Here is a 23599-nt window from a genome sequence, read left to right on the forward strand (position 1 = left end):
TCTGTAGAAACATTTGATTTCAATAGAAAATATGACATGACACATGTTAATATCAATTGCATTTGATATCAATGGCAAATAATTTCACTGTTCACACTGAACATACTCTTATGAGGGTAGATCATTAGTTATGGCATCACACTGTTTTCTATCAGTCTTTCTTAAAGCATCACAAAAGTTCACATTTTTGTCAAGTATCTCTAATAAAGCAGAAAGATCTCTAAAAAATCTCAAACATTTCGGCTGCAGGGAAGAAGACTAGACAATGGTATTGGTCCATTTGATTCCTACAAAATACAGTGATGATTGAAATCTGAAAAGGTCAGAGAAAGCATTAAAAATTAGTAAAATCGTAAACTCATTTTAAGAAAATGACATTTAATTCAGAATTTCATACACATGACGCAAGACAAAATAATACAGGTTCATGTGGTGACAATTGAGTTTATTTCATGATACACTGCCTACATTATCATAAATAAACAAATCACAAATCCTTACCCACATAACCCATGTCATCTGTCCACTTTAAGAGCTGCCTGGTGTGAAATTGTGTTAAATCCGGCTTCTGCGTGTATTGCATATTGCCTTAATATGGTTTCCTAAAATGTGCTATAAAAACTTTACACTTACTTTCAAAAAATATCAAAATGAATTTGCCCCACCCTCACCTGCACCTTCAATGAACATTTTCTGTATTTACTAAAAACATGTAACTTAGCAGATCTGCCATATATGAACAAATGCCGTCAGTTTAATGGGATATGTGGGTGCACTGCATGGGCCAGTCCTGCACTAAGAGACGGAGGACTGAAGGATCAGAAACATAATTATAAAAACAAAAATATAATGATGAAAAAGCACAACAAAGCACAAAAACCCAAAGCATGTAAACTCAGATGGTTACTATGGCAGGACTGAGAAAGAAATTTGTGATCGGATACTTTAGTTTCCGAATAAGGAATTGTCAAATAATTAGTCACTTAGAAAGCATTTTGTTAAAAACTTGGTCAGTCCTGCTTTCAATAAAAGTACAGTACAGTATATATCTCAAATCATTTGAAAAAGTGATTAAATACATTAAGAGTGACCAGAATACAAATTAAAATTATAAAAACCAAGCCCATGATTCAGCGACTGAAAATGTATGTTTAACTTTCTTCATGCGGCGATGTGATCTGGCTGCATCTCTTCCAGCACAGAGCACATCAAGAGATTTTACCTGAGCACCATAGAAATCGGTTACTACCAACAGAGCAAATGGTAAAATTTGCACAAAAAATGGTTGAAGTTACAACGGCGTTAGTAGAAGCAGAGTATGTGCTTGAAATGGGAGGGCATCTTAAGTGCTTGCATTTATCCAGGCACTTCACCATCCGAAAACATATCTGGCACGATTATGAAAAACTACAGTATGACTTTCAAAAATACTATCATGCATGGATAAAGTGGCCTTCCCAAATCAGCCCACATTTCTACATACACGGGTTAAATGCTCACAAAGACAAACAATTTCACAGGTTAAAAAACGACATAAAATGAGTCACTTCGGATGGGGTCACCCAGAAGTCACTGCTGAATCCCTCAGTGTCAGGAGGAGAGACTGAATTGAAAAGAGGAGATAAGAGTTTATAGATTTGTGTCTTTTGTCCAACCATAACGGAAAATTAAGAAAAAAAAGTATGCTGAGTTTTTTTGTTTGGGTTGTGATGCGCTGTTGCTAATCAAAGGAGTGGACATGTGGGGCTACTGGTCTTCACTCTGCAGGCTGCTCCACTGCAGCTGGGGCTTCTCCTCCACCGATCCCCAGGTAAGTGGCGGTACTTTCTCCCACCCCACGAAGAGGGATCAGGACGCTGTCTACAAGAGCTTTGAGGGCCTCAATGTGACTGGCGTCCAGCTTCTGATAAGCATAGTAGAGACCAATGACGATGGCAATGAGCAAGAGGAGCTTGAGAAGGGTGGACAGGAAGCCTCGTGAAGTAGGTGCTGCGCCCAAAGAGCTGCTTGCTTTCAGACACTCTGTGCGGGTCTCGGAGAGGACTGTGGTCTGAACACGGGACTCATCCAGCCAATACTCACTGGGCTTCAGAGGCCGGCCCGCTGCACCGCGAATCGGACGCCGGCAGGTTGCGCTGTAAATATTAATACAAAAATCAATCAAGCAATTTTCACTCAACACATTTCAGAAACTATAGTTGTATGGCACATAAATAAAAAAATAAAAAAATCACCTCTAAATGACTGTTGCATAGTAAAAATGTCAAATGGGCTCTTGCTTGACAGATACACAGTAATAGATAAAAGGTATAAACTACTATGATTACCTCATTCCAGTTGGTGAGCTTATTTCATTGGCAAGAATATCTTCAACCGCACTCTCTGCAGACTTTTTCTTCGGTGTCTCCTCTGTAACTGTAATTTCCTCCACGATCTGCCAAAACACAAAAAGAACGAGTAGAGAATTTGAAATGATCCCCCTCAACTTACAAAGATTTTTTCTACTGTCTACTGTGTTTCATATTTTCAGCTGGGACTTACTTTAGCTTGTCGTCTGCTGCTGGTGCGGACTGTGGTGGGAGTTTTTCCTCTGCTGCGCACAGGTTTTTCAACAACAGGAATAGGCTCTGGTTCAGGGGCAGCAAGCACCTCTAATGTGTGAAAACAAAAGCTATAATTTAGTATAACAATTACATACATATTCAGCATGCCATTTTTAGACAAAATAAGTAATATTATTAAACGTTTTTGCTGCTTTGCAATAAATTGTGAAATCCTTGTGTTCCGGTCTGCCACCCAGTATTGATTTGTGAAATGCTTTATGTGTTATAACTTTCACAGTAACACTGTGTGATGTCATGGGTATTCTCTAATTATCTTGAAACCCCATGATTAATGTAAAAACTAACTGCCATGTGTTCACAGAGACTCCTGGGTGTAGCACTGATGTGAGAGTATATGGAGGCATAAGCTCACCATCCTCCTTGTCACTGTACTGATCAGAGTTGGTGTTGCCATTCTGGTTACTATCGGCCTTTGGGAGAGTTGTGACCTCTGCAGTAGTCTCAGGCTCAGGCGGTGGCTGGTCCAAAATCTTCTGCAACTTCTTCTCATACAGTTTACGGGTAGAGGCTACAGTAAAGTAAATAAAGCAAGTTCTCTTTAAATAAACAATTACATTATTATTATATTATAGAAGACAATACATATTATATTAATACAATGATTTAGCACATAAAACTATCTACACAGTCATCAGATATGTTGTTTGCTTGAAAAATACATTCAACAAAACGTCTTTATTCCTATGCTGGTATGTGCATTCTTGATAAATTCTTCAGCAAATGGCTTGTGTTAACATCTACCATAACGTGACCATTGACTTTCAGGAGTGAAAGCCCGTGTTAATCCCTGCAGAAACTTACCCACAATAGGTCCCGCTTCCACCCCGTGCTTGGCCAGCTGTTGTTTTAAATCTTCGTCTGAAAGTTCTGTCACCTCCACTTCTTCTGTGCGGGGTTTGTCCGTCTTCTTTGTGGCTTTCTGTAAAACAACAATGTCACATAGTTGGGAAGGAAGAAAAGCTGATTAAGTCGTTAAGTGATTTAAGGCAAAACATTTTTTTTGTAGTCACGGGATATGCATCACAAACAAAATGAACTAATTTAAGTCAATAAAATGCACTTACTCTCCCGGAACGGCTTTTATTTGTAACCACAGGCGCAGGTAACTCTTCGTCGCTGGAGAAAGTGTCTGTAGGAGGACTTTTCTTGTTGTTGAGAATGGTTAAATTCTTCAGATACAGCTGAACATACACTTCTTTCTTATGCTCGCCGCTCGGAAGTGGCACATTGTTCGCCGTGAGCTCGGTCTTGAGCTTTTCTTTGGTTAAAGTCGACGGATCTTCCAGAAACTCTGCCATACTGGACTTCCTCTATTTGCACAGAGCTATTTTCTTTTTGCCGCCCAAAGCTAACGGGGATTGAATGGCTAACTCAGCAGCTACAAACAACAACACTACTAACGTGACCGAATAGCCTGTTGTCAAACACGGCTCGCGCCCACCACCGCAGTCTGAGCTAGCAACACAAAAACCGATTTAGCAAAGTCAATTTAGCTTGTTAGCCGAGCAATTCTACAAGACAAATGGGGCACTTATTTTTTTAAATCTTGTGCATCCGTTCAAAAACAGCGAAGCAATGAAAAAAATCGGAAATACTTAGTCGTAATTTGACTGGATTAGCTTAGCATCCAACCGGTCCACTTGCCGACGTCTGTCCGCGGTCGAACAAGGCCAAAAACCAACAAGCCGCGTGATTGGACAGAAGAGCGCAGCATGGAGGATCCTCATTGGCTGCTATGAATGAAAGCCCAGCAGGCACTGTCACAAAGAAACGGTAGGCTCGTTCAAAAAACACGAATGAACACCGGCACTCAAGACATTTCAACAAATATATATTTTTTGCAGTTCTAAGCATCGCCATTTTCCTTTACATGTTAGAGCTGCAATTCTTAGCAAGTAACGCTGCTGCAGAAAAGAACAAAAAATCCCATACTTTTCCGTACTTTTTGCAAAATTCAGGCACATTCGCAGGCACCACGGCCACCAAAATAATGTAGTATTTTTTTTTTCGTTGGACTGTGTTACATAACTACACGAGCCAAGTCTTGCGATTTTAAAACTGTGACAGAAGATGGCAGCAGCACCTACAGCAACAAAAGCCCTGACTACTTTCACACATGGATCTATGCTTTCATCTGCTCTCATTGTGTGGGTTTAATAGTAACTAATTCATTTATAATTGGCCAATATACATCTAAGTTAAATACTTTGAATAACCAATCAGGCCTAAATCTCTAACAAAAGTATTTCTGTATTCTGTTGCCTCATTGCTTACTAGAGTGTAAAAACGAATTTACTATTTTAAGTTTGTAAAGCAACATACTCAGAAATATGTCTATTACTGTATATTTGCCTTATTTATAGGTCTTGGTAGAACACTTCCTATGCAGAAATCAGGAACACTGGCCTTCATTCAATGGCATACTCTAAACACCTGTCTGTTCTGACATAGGGCTGCTGTCATTGGTCTGTGCACTTATTCGGGACAGTGGTGTGTGGGACCGTGTCGGGCCAGCCCACCTGTCCTTCAGACCAGCCTCTGGAGGTTTCTGGGGTGCCGCTGCAAAATGAAGGCAATTGATCCCCACCTAAGCCCCAAACCGCACTAAACACTGCACTTGAAGCTTAGTTCAACTTTTCCATAGTGGATTTGCCAATAGAGTGTAAGCATAAAAAGTTTAGCCCTTGAGAAACACCTCTTAAGCTTTCTTTGTATGTAATTTATACAGAAAATAAGCCATGGGCCAAGAAACATAGAGAGAGCCTCTTTAAGAATAACAGTCATGGCCTCTGAAAAATGATCAAAGTCCACCACTTAATCGTCAACATTCACATTTTCAGAATGAGTCATTTAACAAGGACTTGCGACACCTTATGTGGCCCAGGTGGTTGAACTGACAACAGGTTTTGACAGATGATTGTAAAATAGATCCTTCAAACAAATGAAACATCTGGCAGGAACATGGCTGAAAACTATTTACGGGAACATAACGCCTGTGTGAAAATGTCTTTACTGCTGTCATATTAAGGAGAAATGACAAGAAGGAATAACTCTGAATAATAAATCAATTAACAAACCTATAAGTGGGGAGTGTTTTCAGAAAAATGATTGTGAAGAAAAACCTATAGAGTAACGTTCTAAAAGTGGATTGGACAGTGCAAATTTAAAACACGCTCTACTTGGTTTAGAGTTTGTCTTGGATTTAAGGCCTTTTCTGAATCCCACTTGCGCCAACCACAGGAGTAAGTTAGGAAAAGTCAACCTTCACCACCCAATGAACGTCTGATCCAATTGCACTGACACAACAAAATAGGCACTTGCAAAATTAATCAAAGTAATAAATAATCTGCATTGTAATCATAGCCATGTCAGATCTTTTAATAAAGAAGACATATGCTATTTGTTGGGTAATTAAACTATTACATACATGGATCTTTATTATACAATTTGCTCATTGTAAACTACAACACTGATCAAAAACAGCTTGATAAATGGGTCCATTGACTTGCTGTTGAAAACAGCAGAACTGACAGGCCAGTAATTATATTTTTTTTATTTAGTCATTTAAAATTGTATTTTTCAACTGTACATGTATGACCCTGAGTCTTTATTACAAAGTGGGCAGAGAAGTGGGTAGGTGAAAACAGAAATTTTCTGAGCAGTCACGCCTCAAATGCAGGACAATACAGGATTACTCCAACCTGTATGAATCACTCAAAATACAACTTTGAGTAAGGTAAGGATGAGGCAACATCTTAATCTCACAAAAGTTGATTTTACATAATATGTCCCCTTTGACTTTCATGACCAAAATGTTTAATTTATGCAAGAGAAAAATGACATGCTTTGCAGAACTAAATACAAAAATCTCCCAGTCCTCAAGGGTATTCGTGTCCACTAGTAAATTAATTAAACCAATGGCCAATATGCTTTCCAGTCCAAAGTGGAGGGAAGGATGCGGGCAGTAAGAAGCAGTGTTTTAACTCACTTTGTGTGTCCTGGCACATGCACAACCATTTAGTAGTACTCACACAGTATATTTTCATCTGTTGACAATCCAAACTGCACTAAAAGGACACAGAGCTGGTTGTAGACATTTCTGTCAAGGGGAGAAATGAGACTCCCTCCTTGGCCCGTTGTTGATGCCCATTTGGCCAGTACACTGTTTGTATCATGGTCCTCCTCCATGTTATTTGTATTACTACTATGATTTGGGCTTTTCCCGTTTTATTTGGCTATTGAATACAAAGCCACACTTAACTGTGCCCTTGTTGAACTTGGGGCAAAGATTACTGTGTGTTAACGTCTAGGCAGTAAAATGAAGTATTTCTATTGAGGCTCCACTGAGCCACACATGCGGATGCCATATTGGATTCATTGTAGGAAAACGTTACGCTGGCTATTTGTCTCTGAAGCATGTAAGGCAATGACATAACGGGATCAACATAAATTTTATCTGTTGGAACCACTTAGTCTTAATGTACTCTTTGGAGAGGCTATTGGCGACTGCTGCACTCATGCACTTTATAGTAAAAAGCATTTCCAGTGAATAGTGGCGGATGGGGAATTTAGCATATTCTAATGTTAAGCACTTTTATTGCTTGTGTGAAGGATTCATAATGATATAACTGAGGTCAACAGGTTGGATCAGCACAATTAAAACCAAATGTAATGGTTTTAACCATTAAAGATATACAGTGGTTCTCAAACTTTTTACACTACCACTTAAGAAAATATTTGGCCTTCTGAGCAACACCAGATCTAAACCAGGTCTAGCACAGGACAACTACATATGTAAACTAGTATAAAACCAGATTCCAAATAGGACTACACAAGTGCTACACTAGTTTTACATAAGGATGGACACAGAGGACAAAACATGTGTACCATACTACTACTTGAGAACCACTGGTCTAACTTAATGCCTCAATATAAATGGTATGGTACTTAATGACAGAAAAGACAAAAATATAAATACTAAAAAACGTGGACAAACTCATAAAAATGTTTTTAGATTGGCCTGTCTACACGTTGAGCCAAACACAATTACACGCATTGCTAAAATAGAGCATGAATTCAAAGCTCACACATGCAAACACCTAGTTTCCTCATCATAAAATCTGGAGGAATTTGTCACTCACTCCTCCACCACTGACACAATAAAGCTGTGTCAATGAATTTGTACACTTTCAGAAGTCCTTGGATTTGGTCAGGGTCCATCAGCACTTAGCCCGCACACTGCCTCACTGGACGGCGGGTGGCTCATTGTGAACTGCCAGGACAACCTTACACAGGTGACTGCCAGACTCTTGAGTTAACAGGAAAGAAATATTTCCGTGCTTAACTTGGCAAGCAAACTCAACAGACCTTGCTCTGCTTAGTGCCGTACCAGTGTGGCAAGAGCCAATACTCCCTCAAAGCGTCCTGTGATGTGTTGGTGACACTGGAGTGCACCGCAACTGTTTCCTGTCTTTGCCGGATGCCTGAGTCCTGAGCTCACTAGGCCTTTCACTCAAGCGAGTCGCAGTTTGGGAGGGTCAGCAGTAAACGAACCTAATGAATGAGAAGTAGAGAATCAACAGAGGTTCTCATACCAGCAAAGAGCCAGAACAAGAGGCACGCCAACAGTGTAAAGTGTATTTAATTGAAAATTGAACTAGAGTTCTGCCAACAACAATAGAACACCAAAAAGAAAAAAAAGAGTGGATTTAATCAAAGCTGACAATAACATACCCTACTTCTTTGGGGAACAAAGTGTGTGGCGCAGAGATGAACTGACAAAATATGTTAGACGTACAATCAGCCATAGCTTAATGTACTCCTGATATTGGTGGCCACAATATTATGTGGTATCGGCTTACAGGGTTGCCTGCAACAATCTGTGATGAAAGTTTTTCTTCTAAGCTGTTTGCATATTCACTTCATCTTTTGATTAGTACAGCATATATACTACTTTCTTTACACTCAACTCCACTGCTTTTGGTGTGACTTTGTTTTGTCAGTGAACCATGTGGAAAAAGCACTTGTCGTTGTATTAACCAACTTTCCAGGAGGTAGCCCTGATGCTAACAGTCTTGTAGCCATGCCTCATATTTTGTTTCATGAAAAAAACACCGGGGGCCTATCGGTGCTCTGAAGCCTCCCAGAGTGGTCCATCCGTGCCAGCGGTGACGGATTCCAGTGCCAAAGTCTGGAGGTTTTGGCTCTTTTCTCGCCCCCTGGATTCCAATACCAATGTATCCAACGGAGGTACAATAATTCGACACCTCTAAAGCAGCTAGATCCTTGAGCATGACAACCACCGTTTTGTTATTTTGAACGCAAAAAAAAAAAAAAAATTAAGTCAGCAACATCTAAAATTTATTTTTTTATCCATACATTTTTGATCCTCTAGGCCCCCTCTGGTCTCCTTTATCCTTCTCTTTCCTATGAGGGTTTTAAAGTACACTTTGTGGTAACTTTGCAAAGTTACCAATTTTTTACATACTCGTTCACACTGAATAAAGGCTTGTTTCTCTGTGGCTGCTTGTTAAGACTTCAAGGACAGCTCCCTCCATCTGGCATTAAGTATTCCCGGTGCCAGTGTCGAGTTAACTGACACTCCTGCACTTAAACTAAATGGCAGTGAACAGTCATCTCCCATGAGGTACTCACCTTGGAAAAATCACCCAGCTCCCTCATCTCCAATCATCATAGAGGTGCATACTCACCACCCACTGAATGAAAGACCCGGTCATGAAAAGAGGGATTGTTTCACTATTCGGGCATACACGGGGCAAATGAAAACATGTAATACGAAGGCTATGTCCTGGGCTGGATTTACACAAGTTCAATGAGTCGTTGAGAAGTGGGAAGAAAAGAATGGCGCACAAATAGAAAAAAATACATCGTCAGCAGTTTTCATCAATGAACCATCTCAATTAAGACAGAACCAGGCCCCAGTTCCATAATTAAAAGGATATGGTTCACCTACATCACAGAGCTACTCTTAACATCACTGAAATGACTTTTATTCCCTATTCTCTAAATACTCTGCCTGGATGACAGAGGGTATTCACAGACATGCTACAAGCTTGTTAGCTTTATGTCAAGTTAGTTAGCTTAGAGGGTTAGTTGTTCAGTAGTATTGTTATTTCCTGGTTTAAACATTATTGGGGCTGGTTAAATGGCTGCAAACAGCTGTGTGTAATACTTTGTTTAGCTAGAGACCCACATGAATTAACACTGAGGCAGAACTTGTTTTTATACAAGCTTGGAGGCTTTACAAAATTCCACACCAGTGCAGCACTGTAGCACCTCTGTACTCCAGGTAATTACCAAGTCTCCCATTAGATTTCCCAGGACCATATTTCTAATTTTACCAGATTTCTTGGCTGTCCTTCAGAGACTGTTTCCATTTTAAGCTGTTGAAACCTACACGTCCACTGCAGGTGAGTTGAGGGCAGTGACAAGCACCTTTAAGATCCCAGAAGAGCAGAATCACAAGCAAACCCTTATTTAACACACAATAAAAAACATTGCTGCTTTACATGATTGAACATGTGTTTCAATACAAGACCAAATTTAGGTCAACCCGGTGGGAGGTGGCAGGTTGTACAGAGCAGCAAAGATGAACCCCAGGTTGAGTGAAGGTGGTCTGCGTTTCTCTTATGCACCGGCTCTTATGTAAACACAACAGTCCTGCGGTTAGCAACAAGATGGCAAAGCAAGAAAGACTTCACTGTAAGGCTAGGTTGTCTTCTCTGACCCTCTCCATTTTCAAACCTTTTTTTTCAAACCCTGACAGGATACAATCAGTGTGAGAAGCAAGAGATCTTTGGAGGTTCTGAAGGGTACCTGATAGTACATACTGAAAAAAGCCTGCAGCTCTACTTACAGAAATAAAGCATGTATTAATGTTTTGTTTTTTACATGACCTGTCAATGATGATTGTGCCAGGAATGTTGGTATGAATCTGGAATTGTTTGAAATCTATATATTCAAACAACAGAGGAATTGTTTTAACAATATGGCATTAATCACCAGGATCATATCCAATAAAGTGCCAGATTAATCAACACAAAGAGACCACTGACAGACTCTATCCATAGGAAAGAAATAAGGGGTACCAGCTTTCCCTTTATCCATTGAGCTCTGTTCCTCCTATAAACACAGATCACAATATGGGGAGCCTCAGTGGCTACCTGTGCAGACCACAGATGTGGCGAATAGCACGACTGTGGCTTTCTGAGCGTCTTAGCACTGCGAGCAGATGGATTTACGGTAACTTTCCGACAACCGTTCACAGCTTGGACTCTTGGCAAGGCTTCCATATTGTCCCTGGCTGAGCATCAAAACCACTGTACCTGGGGCCCAAAGTACCTACAGAAAACCCTAGGATATTTAAATGATAAATCAACGACATTTAGTGGCTGAACAGAAAATATTGGCATTGCAGTGGATATCAATTTTAATTTTAATTCACAGTGAGAGCGCATACTGGGTGGCTTGATTGACCGTGGATCGGCTTCCAGTTTAATTGCTATGTTCTCCTCTGTAGTGTAAGGATAGGGTAAGCTCTCCTGCAAATTCACCACAGGTGCAATACTATAGCGCAGCCCGCAGTGCACAGGGGCAACAATAGCGAGTAGGGGTAATATCAAATATCAACTATTATTTGAAGAACATTGAATAAGTTATCTTTAAGTTCGGTGTAACTTAACACTTTGACTATGCCTACATCAGCAGGCTGCTGCTTCCAGCACCTCTGGTTTTGATTGAAGAGAAAACTGTTCTTTCAGATTTCTGTGATAAAAATATATGGCCAGTATATCTCACAAAGGAATTATATAACATGGCAGGAACAAAATGGATTGATTCACATTTTTTTTCCCAAGATTTTGACTTTTGGTTTTGGGTTTAATGATATTAGCAGAACATTCTACTTAATAAAAATCACTTTGCCATTATGTCTCCAGCATCTAGGTCTAAACATTATATGGTTTTCATAATCACTAGTATCATGTTAGCACAGGGCATATAAGGTGCTTTCATTACTTTGTTGATTGGACTGGTTTTCAGGTCTCTGAGAGGATGCTTTGAGCCAAATTCACCAAGTGCCACCCAGGCACATAGCTAATATTAGGGGAAGACTGATTACAGCGCTACTATTAGAGTCTGTATTTTTGCGACCAAAGTAGGAACGCCCTCAACACCTCTCTTTGGTCTCCATGCCCTGGCTCCTTCGATGGCACACAACATGATATTAAGAGGAGCCAGAGCAAACATGCCGGGGCGGACCACAGGGCTACTCACAGCCCATGCACATTCTTCTGAGGCTGAAACCTGATGCGATCCTATTTTTCAGCAGCTTGTCAGACCCTTCAGAGATGTAAACTCAGAAGAAAAACTGTTGTCACCTTCGTATGGCGCTTGCCTTCTTTGACTGATAAATGACAACCTCAGTGCGTGGGTTGGGGATGTGTGCTGGCAGCTCCCTCAGGCATGGAGGTGGTGGACTTACATCAACAGCAGACAATATATGAAATCAATTCATAGGTAAAGCACTGGACATGGAACTGCGGTAAAGCTGTAAGTGCAGTAACCACACATATTAAATCGTAAATGCAATACGTAAAGCTATAACTAAAATGACAGGCTAATGACTCCATTTATTTTTTTAGTTTTTACAAAATCCAAAATTAAACTAATGCAACATATAAGTACTTGGGCAGACTTTTTGGAGTTCAATACTATATATCTGTAGTTGTCACCATATATACTGGTTTTGACAAATGTTTGTTATGACAGCTTCACCCTTTCTGTGCCCACTGTGAGGGTACAGGGAAGAGGAAGTCTTTCAGTCAGCCAGGAATGGAACTGCAGTTGATTGACAGGGCTTAATGTGAATCAGGGCACTTTCTAAACTACTGTGTGAAGAATGTTATCAAAGTACCTAAAATTGATGAAAGAATCAGTTAAGGAGCACTAATAGCCAAGAAAACAATGTGTGTCAGCCAAACCATCTTGACAATGATGTCTGAAGCTAAGCAGGGTTGAGCCAGTGGGCCTGGTTAATATGAGGATGGGAGACCGCTGGGAATAAGAGGTGCTGTGGTGGGGCACTGGTCTAGTGCATAATATTGTTATTACTTTAGACAAGGCACCTGGCCAATGTGGTGGGTGTGGGAATGATTGGTAGTGGTTGGAGGCCTGTGAAGCAGAATGGCAGCCTTACTTCTGTCAGTCTACCCAAGGGCAGATGTGGCTACAATAGTAGCTTACCACCATTCAGTGGTGATTAAATTAATAATGCAATTGAGCAACTATGGATTTTAGGTGTGGGGGAGAGACTAGTTTCTTTTTAACAAACTGTCTGGTACAGACACCTATTTAGTATTTAGTTGTAATATATGCTTGCCTTTGGACTTTGCCTGTATCCGCAGTACCACATAGGACATTACTCAGTCATTCATTTTGTTTGACATTTGAACATTTAAAACTTTTTAATGCTCTAGGAAACACAACCACTTAAATATATATCTATACATTTTCATTTCTGAGGCCACTTTCCTAAGGTTTACAGACAAAATGAATTAGAAAACAAAGCCTCAGAATTTACAGTCCAATTCCACTTTATAAAATGAATTACCCCTGACCGCAAAGAAAACAAAAGATGGCAAGTTTATTTTCCTGTGGTGAGACCATTTCAGCAGAGCCATTATTAACTTACAGCGTCTTCAAAGTTACCTCAATCAAGGGCTTCAAGCCCCACTGAGAGAGGGCACATTACAGCACTGTGCAATGCACTTTCACATTACAATTAGTGAAACATTTTGTGTATTTTGCTTAAGGCAGGAAGGAACATCGCTTCAGGGTTTCGTGCTGCAAACCTGGCGAGCACATTTAATTCTGAGTTTTTTATATGCATTTGATTTATCTTTATATTCAAATGTTTATTTAATCATTACATCTCATCTGATTAATACATTGGAGTCATCATTACTTTGAAAACAAGAAAGAAACAAGAAAGAGATTTCAGTAAAGAGGCAGTATGTGTTTGTTTGTATGTGCCTCCAAAGGGCTGTAAGTGACCAGTGTGTGGTCAGACACGCAGCGCTGCTCTTGGCTTCTGACCACTGCTGGCGTTCACTGCATCTGTACAGAAACAGCTGGAGGCAAAGCCAACATCGTCCCGCTCAGCAGCGACAGATTCCATGACTTTCCATAGCACCACGTCGCCATGCCAACAGGACCTGGCAACAGGCATATGTCCCGATCTGCATTCTGCACACCTGGCCCACCAAGAGTCCAGACTCTCCTCCCCTGTCACTGTGTGATGAACAGGTCATTTACAACTCAAGTGTTTGTGTGTTTTTAAGAGTTATGGGCCCAGCTAAAGAAAACACAGTCCACTGGACCTCCTGTGTGTTGCTCTAATCAAACTGAGCTGAGAACCTTCACACTGCACAGTTACACACGTTGAATTAGTCCACATGGAAACCCTCCAAGGGACATGACAATATAAAGTGAAAATAAGTTTTTGTTGCTCATATGTTGCTTGCTAGTACATTTGAGCTTTGAGGTCTATCAATCTGTTATTAACTTACCTGAATTGTCCAAATCTAAACAGTCTCATTTGCAATGGTTGGTTGAAAAAATACATCTCAAAATAATAGTGCACTGCAATCTATGCATCTATGACCAAAATCTTGTTTTCATGATTTTTAGTTTCTGTAATGTGTTTTTTATGTAATCAAATAGGAAAGTTGGAAACCTGATATTTTAAGTGCTAAAATACAGGTTATAAAATTCAGATTTCACTTTGTGTATCTTGGCAAATCATTTAAAAAATAAGCCAAACTTTCTTGCAATGGAGAATGCACTGTGAGCTTTTTGGTGCTTAGAAGGAATTATTACAACTGTGTCGGCGCCAGCCATGATATCTAAGTCTAGCAGTACGGCAAACACAGGCTCACACATGAAGGGTGGAGCAAGGCTTCTGGAAGCAGAGAAAACATGATTTGTGTATGGATGTCCAGCATGTGAACAGCTTGATGAATGGGCGACTAGAGAAAACAGGCAAATCCTTATTAGTGTATAAAGAAGCTGCAGACTGCCAGCTGAGAAGGATGCGTGGGCATGTCCTCTCTGGTAAGTGATCAGGTGTTTGACTGTCTGGTAGGAAGGAAGTCCTTATTAATGTTGAAGAGAAGGCCATGGCTCAGCAACCTCAGGCATGCTCGCCCACACACACTAATGTACTAATGCGTCCAAGTAGCACAGGCCTGTGCCCACGGAGCTTCATTACTGTATGAGGACACAACACAAGTCCAGTTAACATAAATACAATTGTGAAGGTGTTAAAACTGTTTGTCAGTATCTTTGAACCTGTCTTTATTCTGGTCTATAAAAATACATCATAACACATTATGTTTAGTATAGTTCAGTTTATAGCAGAAGAAAATTATTTTCTGTCAACTGGACGAACGTTTTGGAGTGAAGATGTTTCACCACTCATTCCAGTGACTGAAGAAGCCACTTGGATGAACAGTGAAATGTCTTCACTGTAAAATCTTTGTCCATTTGACAGAAAAGAATTTCTACTTAGATGACTGAGGGATTATGCATATCTTAGTTCAGTTTAGTTTAACTTGAGGAAAGGCACCTGACTGGTGTGATCTTATGGACAAAATAGTTAAATAAAATCACCAGGATCATGTAAAGCATGTTAAAAGGAACCAGGAATTTGACAGCAGGCAACAGGGGGGCAACAATTTTTCAATAGAAAGTGAATTTGGAAGGCTAGCGGGCTAACTCTGTCCATTTAAATACATCTACGTGCTTAACCCATCATTTCTCTAAATACATTTAACCATACCATACCATAAAACACATCACCCCCACAGTCACTTTTCTCCTGTCATAAACACTGAGTTTACAGCAGTATTTGCACTCTGTAATCCTGCTTTACATCAAAGCTTTGCACTCGGGGGTCACTTTAATAAAAACATATTAGGCCTGCCTCAGTGTTTCCAAAACAGCTAACACAAGCCAGGATCAGGATCTAAGCCTGAAATAGTGACACTTTATGCACAAGTCTTACAAAACATATCTAATTTCATCTTGCTCATATGGCACAAAAAAGTAGGATTATACTTGTCAGTTACCTTAACAAGATACATTCCTGCAATATTTGTGACTTCACATAAAAACCCATCTTGTTTCGTGATTTCTCTGCTTGTTTCTTCTGTTGTGCCCACTCAGTTTGAAGTATTCAGCAGGAATGTTCCACATTGCTACATATATAAATATATGTATTTAATAAAAAGTTGTCAGAGCATTAAGCAAATAGATTTAAACACTATCTTCTTTCCTTTGCTTTGCTTTGAAGAGGATGCTGTTGGAGAAACATGTTGAATGTTATGGGTAAATCTTCATCTTGGTTTTAGACCAGATTTGGACTGAAAAGAAAGTGGCAGAGGACTGCTATTACACTCCCTGTTCACCTACCATATACCCAGTATGTAAATTCCCACCACTAATAGTATATTAACACATTTCTCCAGCTGGATTACAGACTATGTTAAATAATTAAGAATAAGTTTTATCTTGCTTATAGAAGTATGTTTTTATAACAAAAAATGATGAGTTAGAGGTAATTACTAAAGAGTCTTTTCTGGTTAGAACAGCCATAATCTTTTGAAAATGTTCCCATTTCCAAAAGCTGAAAATTGAGAAGTGCAAAGTGAGGGTGAGGAATATGTATGCCAGTCCCTGTGCCCTGGTGAGTGCGAGGCGGGTGGCCTTTTTTAAGCAGGAAAACGCTGTCCAGAGGCAGTCTTCAATGGTCATATTCAACTGCCAAGAGCTGCTAGCTCTTAGCATGTCTCAGGGTCGGCAGAGAGGACAAGAGCACTCAACAAGGTCTATGCATTGAGTCGAGTCCATTTAAAATAACTAATGGATAAATAAATACAGGACCCAGGTTCACTGTACAGTAATTGGTCAGGAAACCAGCAGAGACAAGCTCATTTACAGTAAATGGATCAGCTTTGAGTTGGTGAAGTGCACTTGGCTCAGAGAGAACATCAGAGTGATCTGGAAATTGCATGTTTAAATACTCTCTAACACATTGCACAAGAAAATGTTTTACTAATTACAGTAACAATTTCTAGCAGCAGTGGTAAACTGTTTTACATTTTTAGCGTCTACACAAACAAACAGCCACACACACAAAGGTGGATAGAGTAGCCAGAAATTGAGTACCATTGCTTCATCATAATATTAAAAACAAAGTTGAAAGAGGAAAGAAATTCCTCAAGTAGAGTCAAAATGTATGTACTTGGGGAACAAAAGATACTGCCCACAAACTGGTATTGTAAGAGGGAAGACTGAAAAAATGAGAAAAATACAATCACAACAGAAGGAGCAGCAGTGCAAGAAACACAAATGTTAAAATCCTTCAATATTGTCAAAATAAAGCTTACTGCAAATGGGTTAAGTGACCTAAACTTTTATTCAAGTAAGTGTACTGTAAAATATATTACTCAAGTAGGAATAAAAGTATGTCTGATTATTTAGAGAATTTTATTTATTTTTTTATTTAAAAGTTATTCAAATAAATACAACTAAGAAATGGAACTACCCACCTCACATACGCATGCACACACACTTATACACACGCATGCACACACCCATACACACCACACACACAACACACACACACACACACACACACACACAGTGGTTTGTCTGGCCAACCCTGTTGACCCAGTGGCTAAGCTGTGGCTGCACGCTGGACGCAAAGCACTCATTAATGATTTGAGCCTGCTCTTCACTTATGTAAACAAACAGACTGAGCCCGTCATTACCGTAACGCTATGTATGTGTGGTCTTCTCGATTAGAGCTCTATTGATTCTTCAATTTTTACAGAAACTAGAGCAAAAAAAAGAAAAAAAGAAGAAACCCTTCAATTTGCCTGTTGAAAAGACATGCAGCACAGACACACATTTCCAAATGGTTCACATTTTTCATGTGCTTCTGACCCTCTTGGTAGTGGCAGCAGCCTAAAGCATGTTCCCAGCCAAAGCCACCACAAACCTCAAAACATAAAACAGCACAGTTAGTTTTACACCGCATGTAAAATGCCACCATAACCAACTCTTCGCCATTAGCCCCTTCTGCCTCCGACACAGAACTCTCTTTGCAAGGAGGAGCAGAGCGGAGTCAAAATGTAAGCTGTGCTGTGTGATCTTTGGCAGTCACACACAAGTTTATGGTAATGTTTTGGGTGATAGGTCAGAGGCAAACGTGTGTGTGGGGACTTTGTGGAGTAGAGAAAAGAGACATACAGCTTGCATAACAAACATATTGGCATGGTAAAAGTTAGATTTAATCTGGTTTGTTCATCCTAAATAGTGTGTTATTTTTTATTTCTTCCCATAAAATGTACAATTTTTTTCAAAATGCTGCCAATAGCTCAATGGAACTGGTACTGATGCTTATTTTAGCTTTGAGAAGATAAAATATAAGAGAGATGCTTATGTGGTGGGCATTTTGTAAAGTCTGGGCAAGATTAGGATTGTAAGACAAATAACCACTACAGAATGCATTGTTAAAACACTCTGCTTAGATGAGAACAAGGCTTTGCCGAGTAGGAATTATTTCATTTTAGCAATAGATTTAACAAGCAAAATGTCCAATGGCAGATATTTCCTGTCTGAAAAATAATAATTTAATGTACCTATGCTCAGGAACAAGTCTGGACAACATGCTTTTGTCCAAGTGGGACCTCCCAGACTTACTGTCTCCAAGAGCTTGACATTTATGGTTAACATTAAAAAAAAATAAAAATAGTTGTAAATAAAAAATGAGACCCCAAGCTTTACCTGCAATATTATCATATATCAAACCAGAGTCAGTAACAGACAAATGTTTGAACGTTTTTATAACCCTGAGAAGGGTGAGGTAATGTGGAGGATGTATGCCCCTTAAAAAAAGCATGCAGCAGCCTTCTCTGACTCTCAGTATTATCCCTCAAAGTGTTCTTAACCAATGCTGCTAGTACTTCTTACTATTAATTACTAAAGAAAATACAATAGAGAAGATTAATATAAAATGTATATTATACAATTATACAATCATAGAAAATAAAGAATTCTTTTGAAGGTAAAACTGCGTATACGATATTGCTTGGAGGCAGACGTATTATGGAGTAAATTCCCAAACATTGACTGTTCTACCATCAGTTAGCACTGGGTTTAGCAAAGAGTCACAGATAATCCTCTGGCTAAAAGCGTTTTTTGTCTTATGCACTTGTAAAACAAAGATTATGATGGTATGTGCTGAAATTAGTCGGAAGAAGGTAAAAGGGACATTACTGAAGCAATAGTTTGATTGGTAGGTGATTGGTAGCTGTGAAGGATTAGACCACAGTATAAATTTAAAACATGTTTATATTAAGATATGTGAAATGGTCTGTAACTTGAAAAAATATTAAGGTCACTGGTTAAGTTTACAAAAGAAATGTTGAGGTTTACCAGCATAACAGTGTAGACCAGAGACCAAGAGTTCAAAGCCTTCAGTTTAGACATAAGGTACAAAGAATAATTATCATTTACATTATGAGATTTTATTACACTTTTTTGTGTTAAATAATGACTTTCTAACTTACACCTGGCATTTCCCAGTATTGATTAAGGCAGTCAAAGCTATAAACAAACAGCATGGGATAAATTTGTGTTGCTAAGTAAGGCATGTCATGTATATTTTCATAGTAATCTCTATAGGCACACAGATTATTTAAGGATAAGGTTTTAAACTTGGGAGAGGCATAGTGGCACCATATGTGTAGATAGATATATAAAAATCATCTTCAGTCTGGAGCTATCATCAGTCAAAAGCAGCATTCCTAGCTCCTGCCCTGTATGGTTAGGTCTGCCAGGAACTGGGATTTTTTTCAGGTGATGTACTTGCAAAATGGATTCAATTTAGCTGTTTCTTCCATAGCCAAATGTTCAAGTCATGGATGTTGAAGGCAGACTCAATGAAAATGAAAAAGTAAGCTGTATTTTAGAGCCAAAGCATATTTATACCACCCCCTCCTGCAGAATATGTTGGGTCTTGACTCAAGTAAATAGTGAGCCCTGTTTTGAGGTATTGGCTTCTGTTTAAAAAAATGCACTTCATCCACAAATCATCACTGAATGTAGTATATTTATACAATTTAATTAAAAAGGAAATTGCAACGAATATTATGTTGTAGGCTTGTATTGCAATGAACACATTTTCTTCATCCACATTGTAATAAACTATTTTTAGGGTGCATTGTCAATGGCCAGGTATGTCACCTGCAATGCTAACACACGCTTAATTTTATTTATTTATTTATTTTTCTGTAAACAATTTATTTTAAATAGAAATGTTTCCTGGTGAAAGCAAAGCTCTGCATCCTAAAAGTCTATGCAAGGCCACAAAACCCACTGTAACCATTTGGTGGTGAGCTGGTTTGCTGAGGCAATGATCTGCAGTGAGCGACTGTGGCTTGACTTTCTCTGAGGTTATGGTCACTCTCCCCTGGGAAAGTGGTTAGGCTCCTGTTTACTTTGGAGTAACCCTGCCCCTCCCCTTGAATCCTCCCTGTGTGGTAACTCATGGCTGCTTCCATTACTGCTTCTCCATTCTGACCTCTATCAAATTATTACTATGAAAATCAATCTTTAAACCTATCAGTCACCCAATAATGATTGAGGTTTTGGATGTTGCTGTAAAGGACCACCTTCTTGTCACAGCAGGTGTGATTGAAGGGGGATGAAGAGGTCTTGAGGGCTGGGAGATTGGGGAGGTGTTAGAACTAGGTCTAATGGGCAGGAGCACCTCCGGAGCAGTTAAACTTTCTGTCGGTCCCACAGTCAGACAGAAAGAGCTTGCTCACAGTGTTGAACCTCACTCTCTTCTCGTCTCGAAGTCGGGCACACACAAAGTGCTTCTGCACTACACCTGATGAGACGACTGCAGGAGCTGCTCTGTAGCTGAGGGCTGCTAATGCTCTTTCTATCTATATCTTACTTTTAAATGGGGCATTGGATGGACATAAATAGCGCAACACTCACTGTTGGGAGGCAAATGAATGGAGCTTCTTCAAAGGAAAATTCCCTGGGTTTTCATCACATCAGTGGATCTCAATTTGTTTTGAAAAATGGGACAATGTTGGACAGAATAACTTTTTGAAAGATCTACAATTTGGCAAACATGTAAGTGCATGTTCTTTGTTCAGATGATATTATTTATAAATACAATTTAAAAATATACAATATATACAGTCATTTATAATGTGGGGAATAAAAAATGCTTGTAAATTTAAATTTGTGAATTTATAGAATTATGAAATAATTCATAACACAAACAATAATTTTGTGCTCTGTTATCTTTAGGTTGTGCACTGTAAGCAATCTACATCAGTGGAGTCTGGCTCTCTTTTTGCTTTTAGCTCCACTAACTCTTTATGGAAGGCCATTTGATACATATCGGAGCAGAATGTGAGTATATGCAATGTTATAACACATGATCAAATAATACACATTATATGTTTTTACATAGTTGTCTTTATCTCAGTGCCTCTGATTCTTTTGAAGTCTTGATTTCAAACTTTCAACAGAAACTTAAAAAACTTGTTTATATTTCTTAAATGCACATTACAGGTAACTGTTTCTGTCTTGTATTAATATAAATGTTAACAATATGTAATTGTATTATATTGATTTTTAATCAATCGGCATTGATCAAAACTTGGACTTTATGTACTATGATTTACATTTAATCTGATTTGTCTTTCTCTTTGGTATAGACGGAGGTCAGTAAGTCATGCCCAGCTAATGCATGACAAAGGGCGCTCCTTGCAGGAGTTGAAGCGTCGCTTGTGGATACAGGACCTGTTAGAGAAGGTGCATACAGCTGGTGAAAGTGATCCGCACATGAGCAGGACATCAAGCCAAACATACAGTGGAAGTTCTGTCCCTCAAAAGCCCCAGGGAGCTACCAAAGACCTTTCAGAGAGGTTTGGGCTAGATAGCCCTGTACTACCTCAAGAGACCAACAAGGCTGTGGCATATAAGGACCAAACACTAAAGCTGGCCATCAAGAAGAAGAAAAAGGTGCGCCTTGGCCGACGCAGAGAGAGTGACAAGAAACGACGGAAAACACGGTCAGTCAGAACAGATGGTCTTGGATGAAACTCAATAGAGTTCTGCATTGACAATGAAACAAGTTCAAGTGGGCTGAGGTTGAAGACATTCAATCTATGATACAAGTGACTGCAGAAGGACTAAGTGTCAATTGTATGTGTAACTTTATACATCAATATCTTTGGTCAATATTTAATTCAAAGTACACTTTTTCAATTTATAACGATTAATCCAAATGTGTGCTGGTGCTTAAATGGATGATGCACAACAGTATGCTTCTTTATTTTTGGACAAATCATTTGCCACCATCATTTGTTCAAACATAGTAATTTAAATCATTCTAATGTGTGTATTTATTTTCTGAATGTATGTGGTGCTGCTGACTGAATCAAATGTGCACTTTACTTTTAACTGTTTTTTGTGGCTAAGTTTACAAGTTTCCATTGTTCTTTTGCCATTGTAAATCCTTTTTTGGACTGTTAATTCTGTCTGTCTCCATCTACTAAACCCCGTGTTGGAGTTGTCAGTAAATAATGTTTAATGCACTGAGGGTACAGTAAATAATCAAAACAGTAAAATGTATCACTATAATGCTTATGCATTAATGTGTGTGTTATGTGTCAAGTTTTGAAAGATACAATTGAACAGCGGTGTATAAGTGGGACATGGGTGGAGGGTGGCTGTGAGAAACATAATCCACCAATCAGAGCAGTATGTCTCATATTACCAGTACAATTATATAGTGACCTGGCTCACGTACTACTGTATGCAGTGTGTTTATTTTTTTAGATCAAGCACTCAAATTGTAAGAAAACCTTTATATGTAGAAAAATGTTGTAAAACATAAAATGAACAATGCAAAAGCATAGAATCACGTGAGCATTTCTGCCATTTTTACAACACTGACATTGGTGACGGAGGGGGAAACAAATGCATCAGTGTCAGCTATATCCTGTACTAAGAGCGGCAGTGCAGCAAGCACCATTAGCTGACACAGAGTCATAAACACTGTGCACAGCCTGATAAAGCTGTCGTCAAGAGCCAGCAGCTCTGTCATGATGTCAGTTTTCCCTGTCCTCCCGTGCTCTCTCCCCCTCCCCTACCTGTGTGTCTGGAGCTGGGTGGAGTGCCTGACTCCTCCCGTGCACACCTGGGGTGCATCAGCCTAATCACCACCACCTGCTGCTGAGTACAAGAAGGCTTGGCAGTCTACACTCGGTGCCAGACCGTCCGCGTGTAAAACGTGAATGTTTCTAGCTAAGCTTTGTTATTTGGTACTTCCCTGCAAATGCTCATTTGGATTTATGCACCCTCCAGATTCCTGCCTCCACTCGCCCAGCTCCTGCCGTCACGTTCCAGTCCCGGTATCGTCTCCTGCTCGTCTCGTCTCCGGCTCGTCTCGTCTCCTGCTCGTCTCGTCTCCTGCTCGTCTCGTCTCCTGCTCGTCTCGTCTCCTGTCCGGTCCTGGTCTCTGGTTTGTCACCCGCTCCCCGCTCTGGTCTTCGTCTGCTCCGCCCGCCCTGGTACCGCACCTGCTTCTATCCCCGTCCTGGTCCTGTCCTGCCCGCCTCTACCTGCACCGCACCCGCCTGACCCGTCTCCCGCTCCCCGGTTCCTGTACCTGCTCTTGTGACCTGTTTAAAGACTGCATTTTCACCGCTGTAAATAAACACTGTTAAAACTGCTCTGGTCTGCATCCTTTGGTCCTATCCGCACCGTTACGACAGAACGGTCTGGCCACTATGGACCAAGCAGGCTCAGATCCGGACCAGACGCGCCGCCTCACGCACTCTCACCCCGAGGCGGTGCTG

At 39.9% G+C, this 23599-nt stretch overlaps 2 protein-coding genes across 2 annotated transcripts; one reads left to right on the forward strand and one right to left on the reverse strand.

The window, feature by feature from the left end:
* Window positions 1-361: 361 nt before the first annotated feature.
* tmpob (thymopoietin b) lies at window positions 362-4333 on the reverse strand. The gene is made up of 6 exons (XM_033968677.2): window positions 3689-4333; window positions 3426-3543; window positions 2977-3132; window positions 2542-2651; window positions 2328-2434; window positions 362-2135 (listed from the first exon to the last, which is right to left on the reverse strand). The coding sequence occupies exons 1-6, from the start codon at window positions 3920-3922 to the stop codon at window positions 1757-1759; spliced, it is 1104 nt and encodes a 367-aa protein (XP_033824568.1). The 5' UTR covers window positions 3923-4333; the 3' UTR covers window positions 362-1756.
* Window positions 4334-20816: 16483 nt separating this feature from the next.
* LOC117371862 (parathyroid hormone-related protein-like) lies at window positions 20817-21926 on the forward strand. Its single transcript, XM_055222472.1, has 3 exons — window positions 20817-20858; window positions 21039-21143; window positions 21452-21926. Coding segments are annotated over exons 1-3 (492 nt in total). The 5' UTR covers window positions 20817-20856; the 3' UTR covers window positions 21837-21926.
* Window positions 21927-23599: the final 1673 nt, after the last annotated feature.

The sequence above is a fragment of the Periophthalmus magnuspinnatus genome, chromosome 6 (genome assembly GCF_009829125.3).
Source record: "Periophthalmus magnuspinnatus isolate fPerMag1 chromosome 6, fPerMag1.2.pri, whole genome shotgun sequence".
Classification (NCBI taxonomy): Eukaryota; Metazoa; Chordata; class Actinopteri; order Gobiiformes; family Gobiidae; genus Periophthalmus; species Periophthalmus magnuspinnatus.

Coding starts and splice junctions, on each gene's coding strand:
- LOC117371862 (XM_055222472.1), top strand. Junction 21,144..21,451: donor GATACATATCGGAGCAGAAT/GTGAGTATATGC, acceptor TCTTTGGTATAG/ACGGAGGTCAGTAAGTCATG.
- tmpob (XM_033968677.2), bottom strand. CDS start 3,922: ATGGCAGAGTTTCTGGAAGATCCGTCGACTTTAACCAAAGAAAAGCTC. Junction 3,133..3,425: donor GGAAGCGGGACCTATTGTGG/GTAAGTTTCTGC, acceptor ACTTTACTGTAG/CCTCTACCCGTAAACTGTAT. Junction 2,136..2,327: donor AGCTCACCAACTGGAATGAG/GTAATCATAGTA, acceptor TAATATTTACAG/CGCAACCTGCCGGCGTCCGA.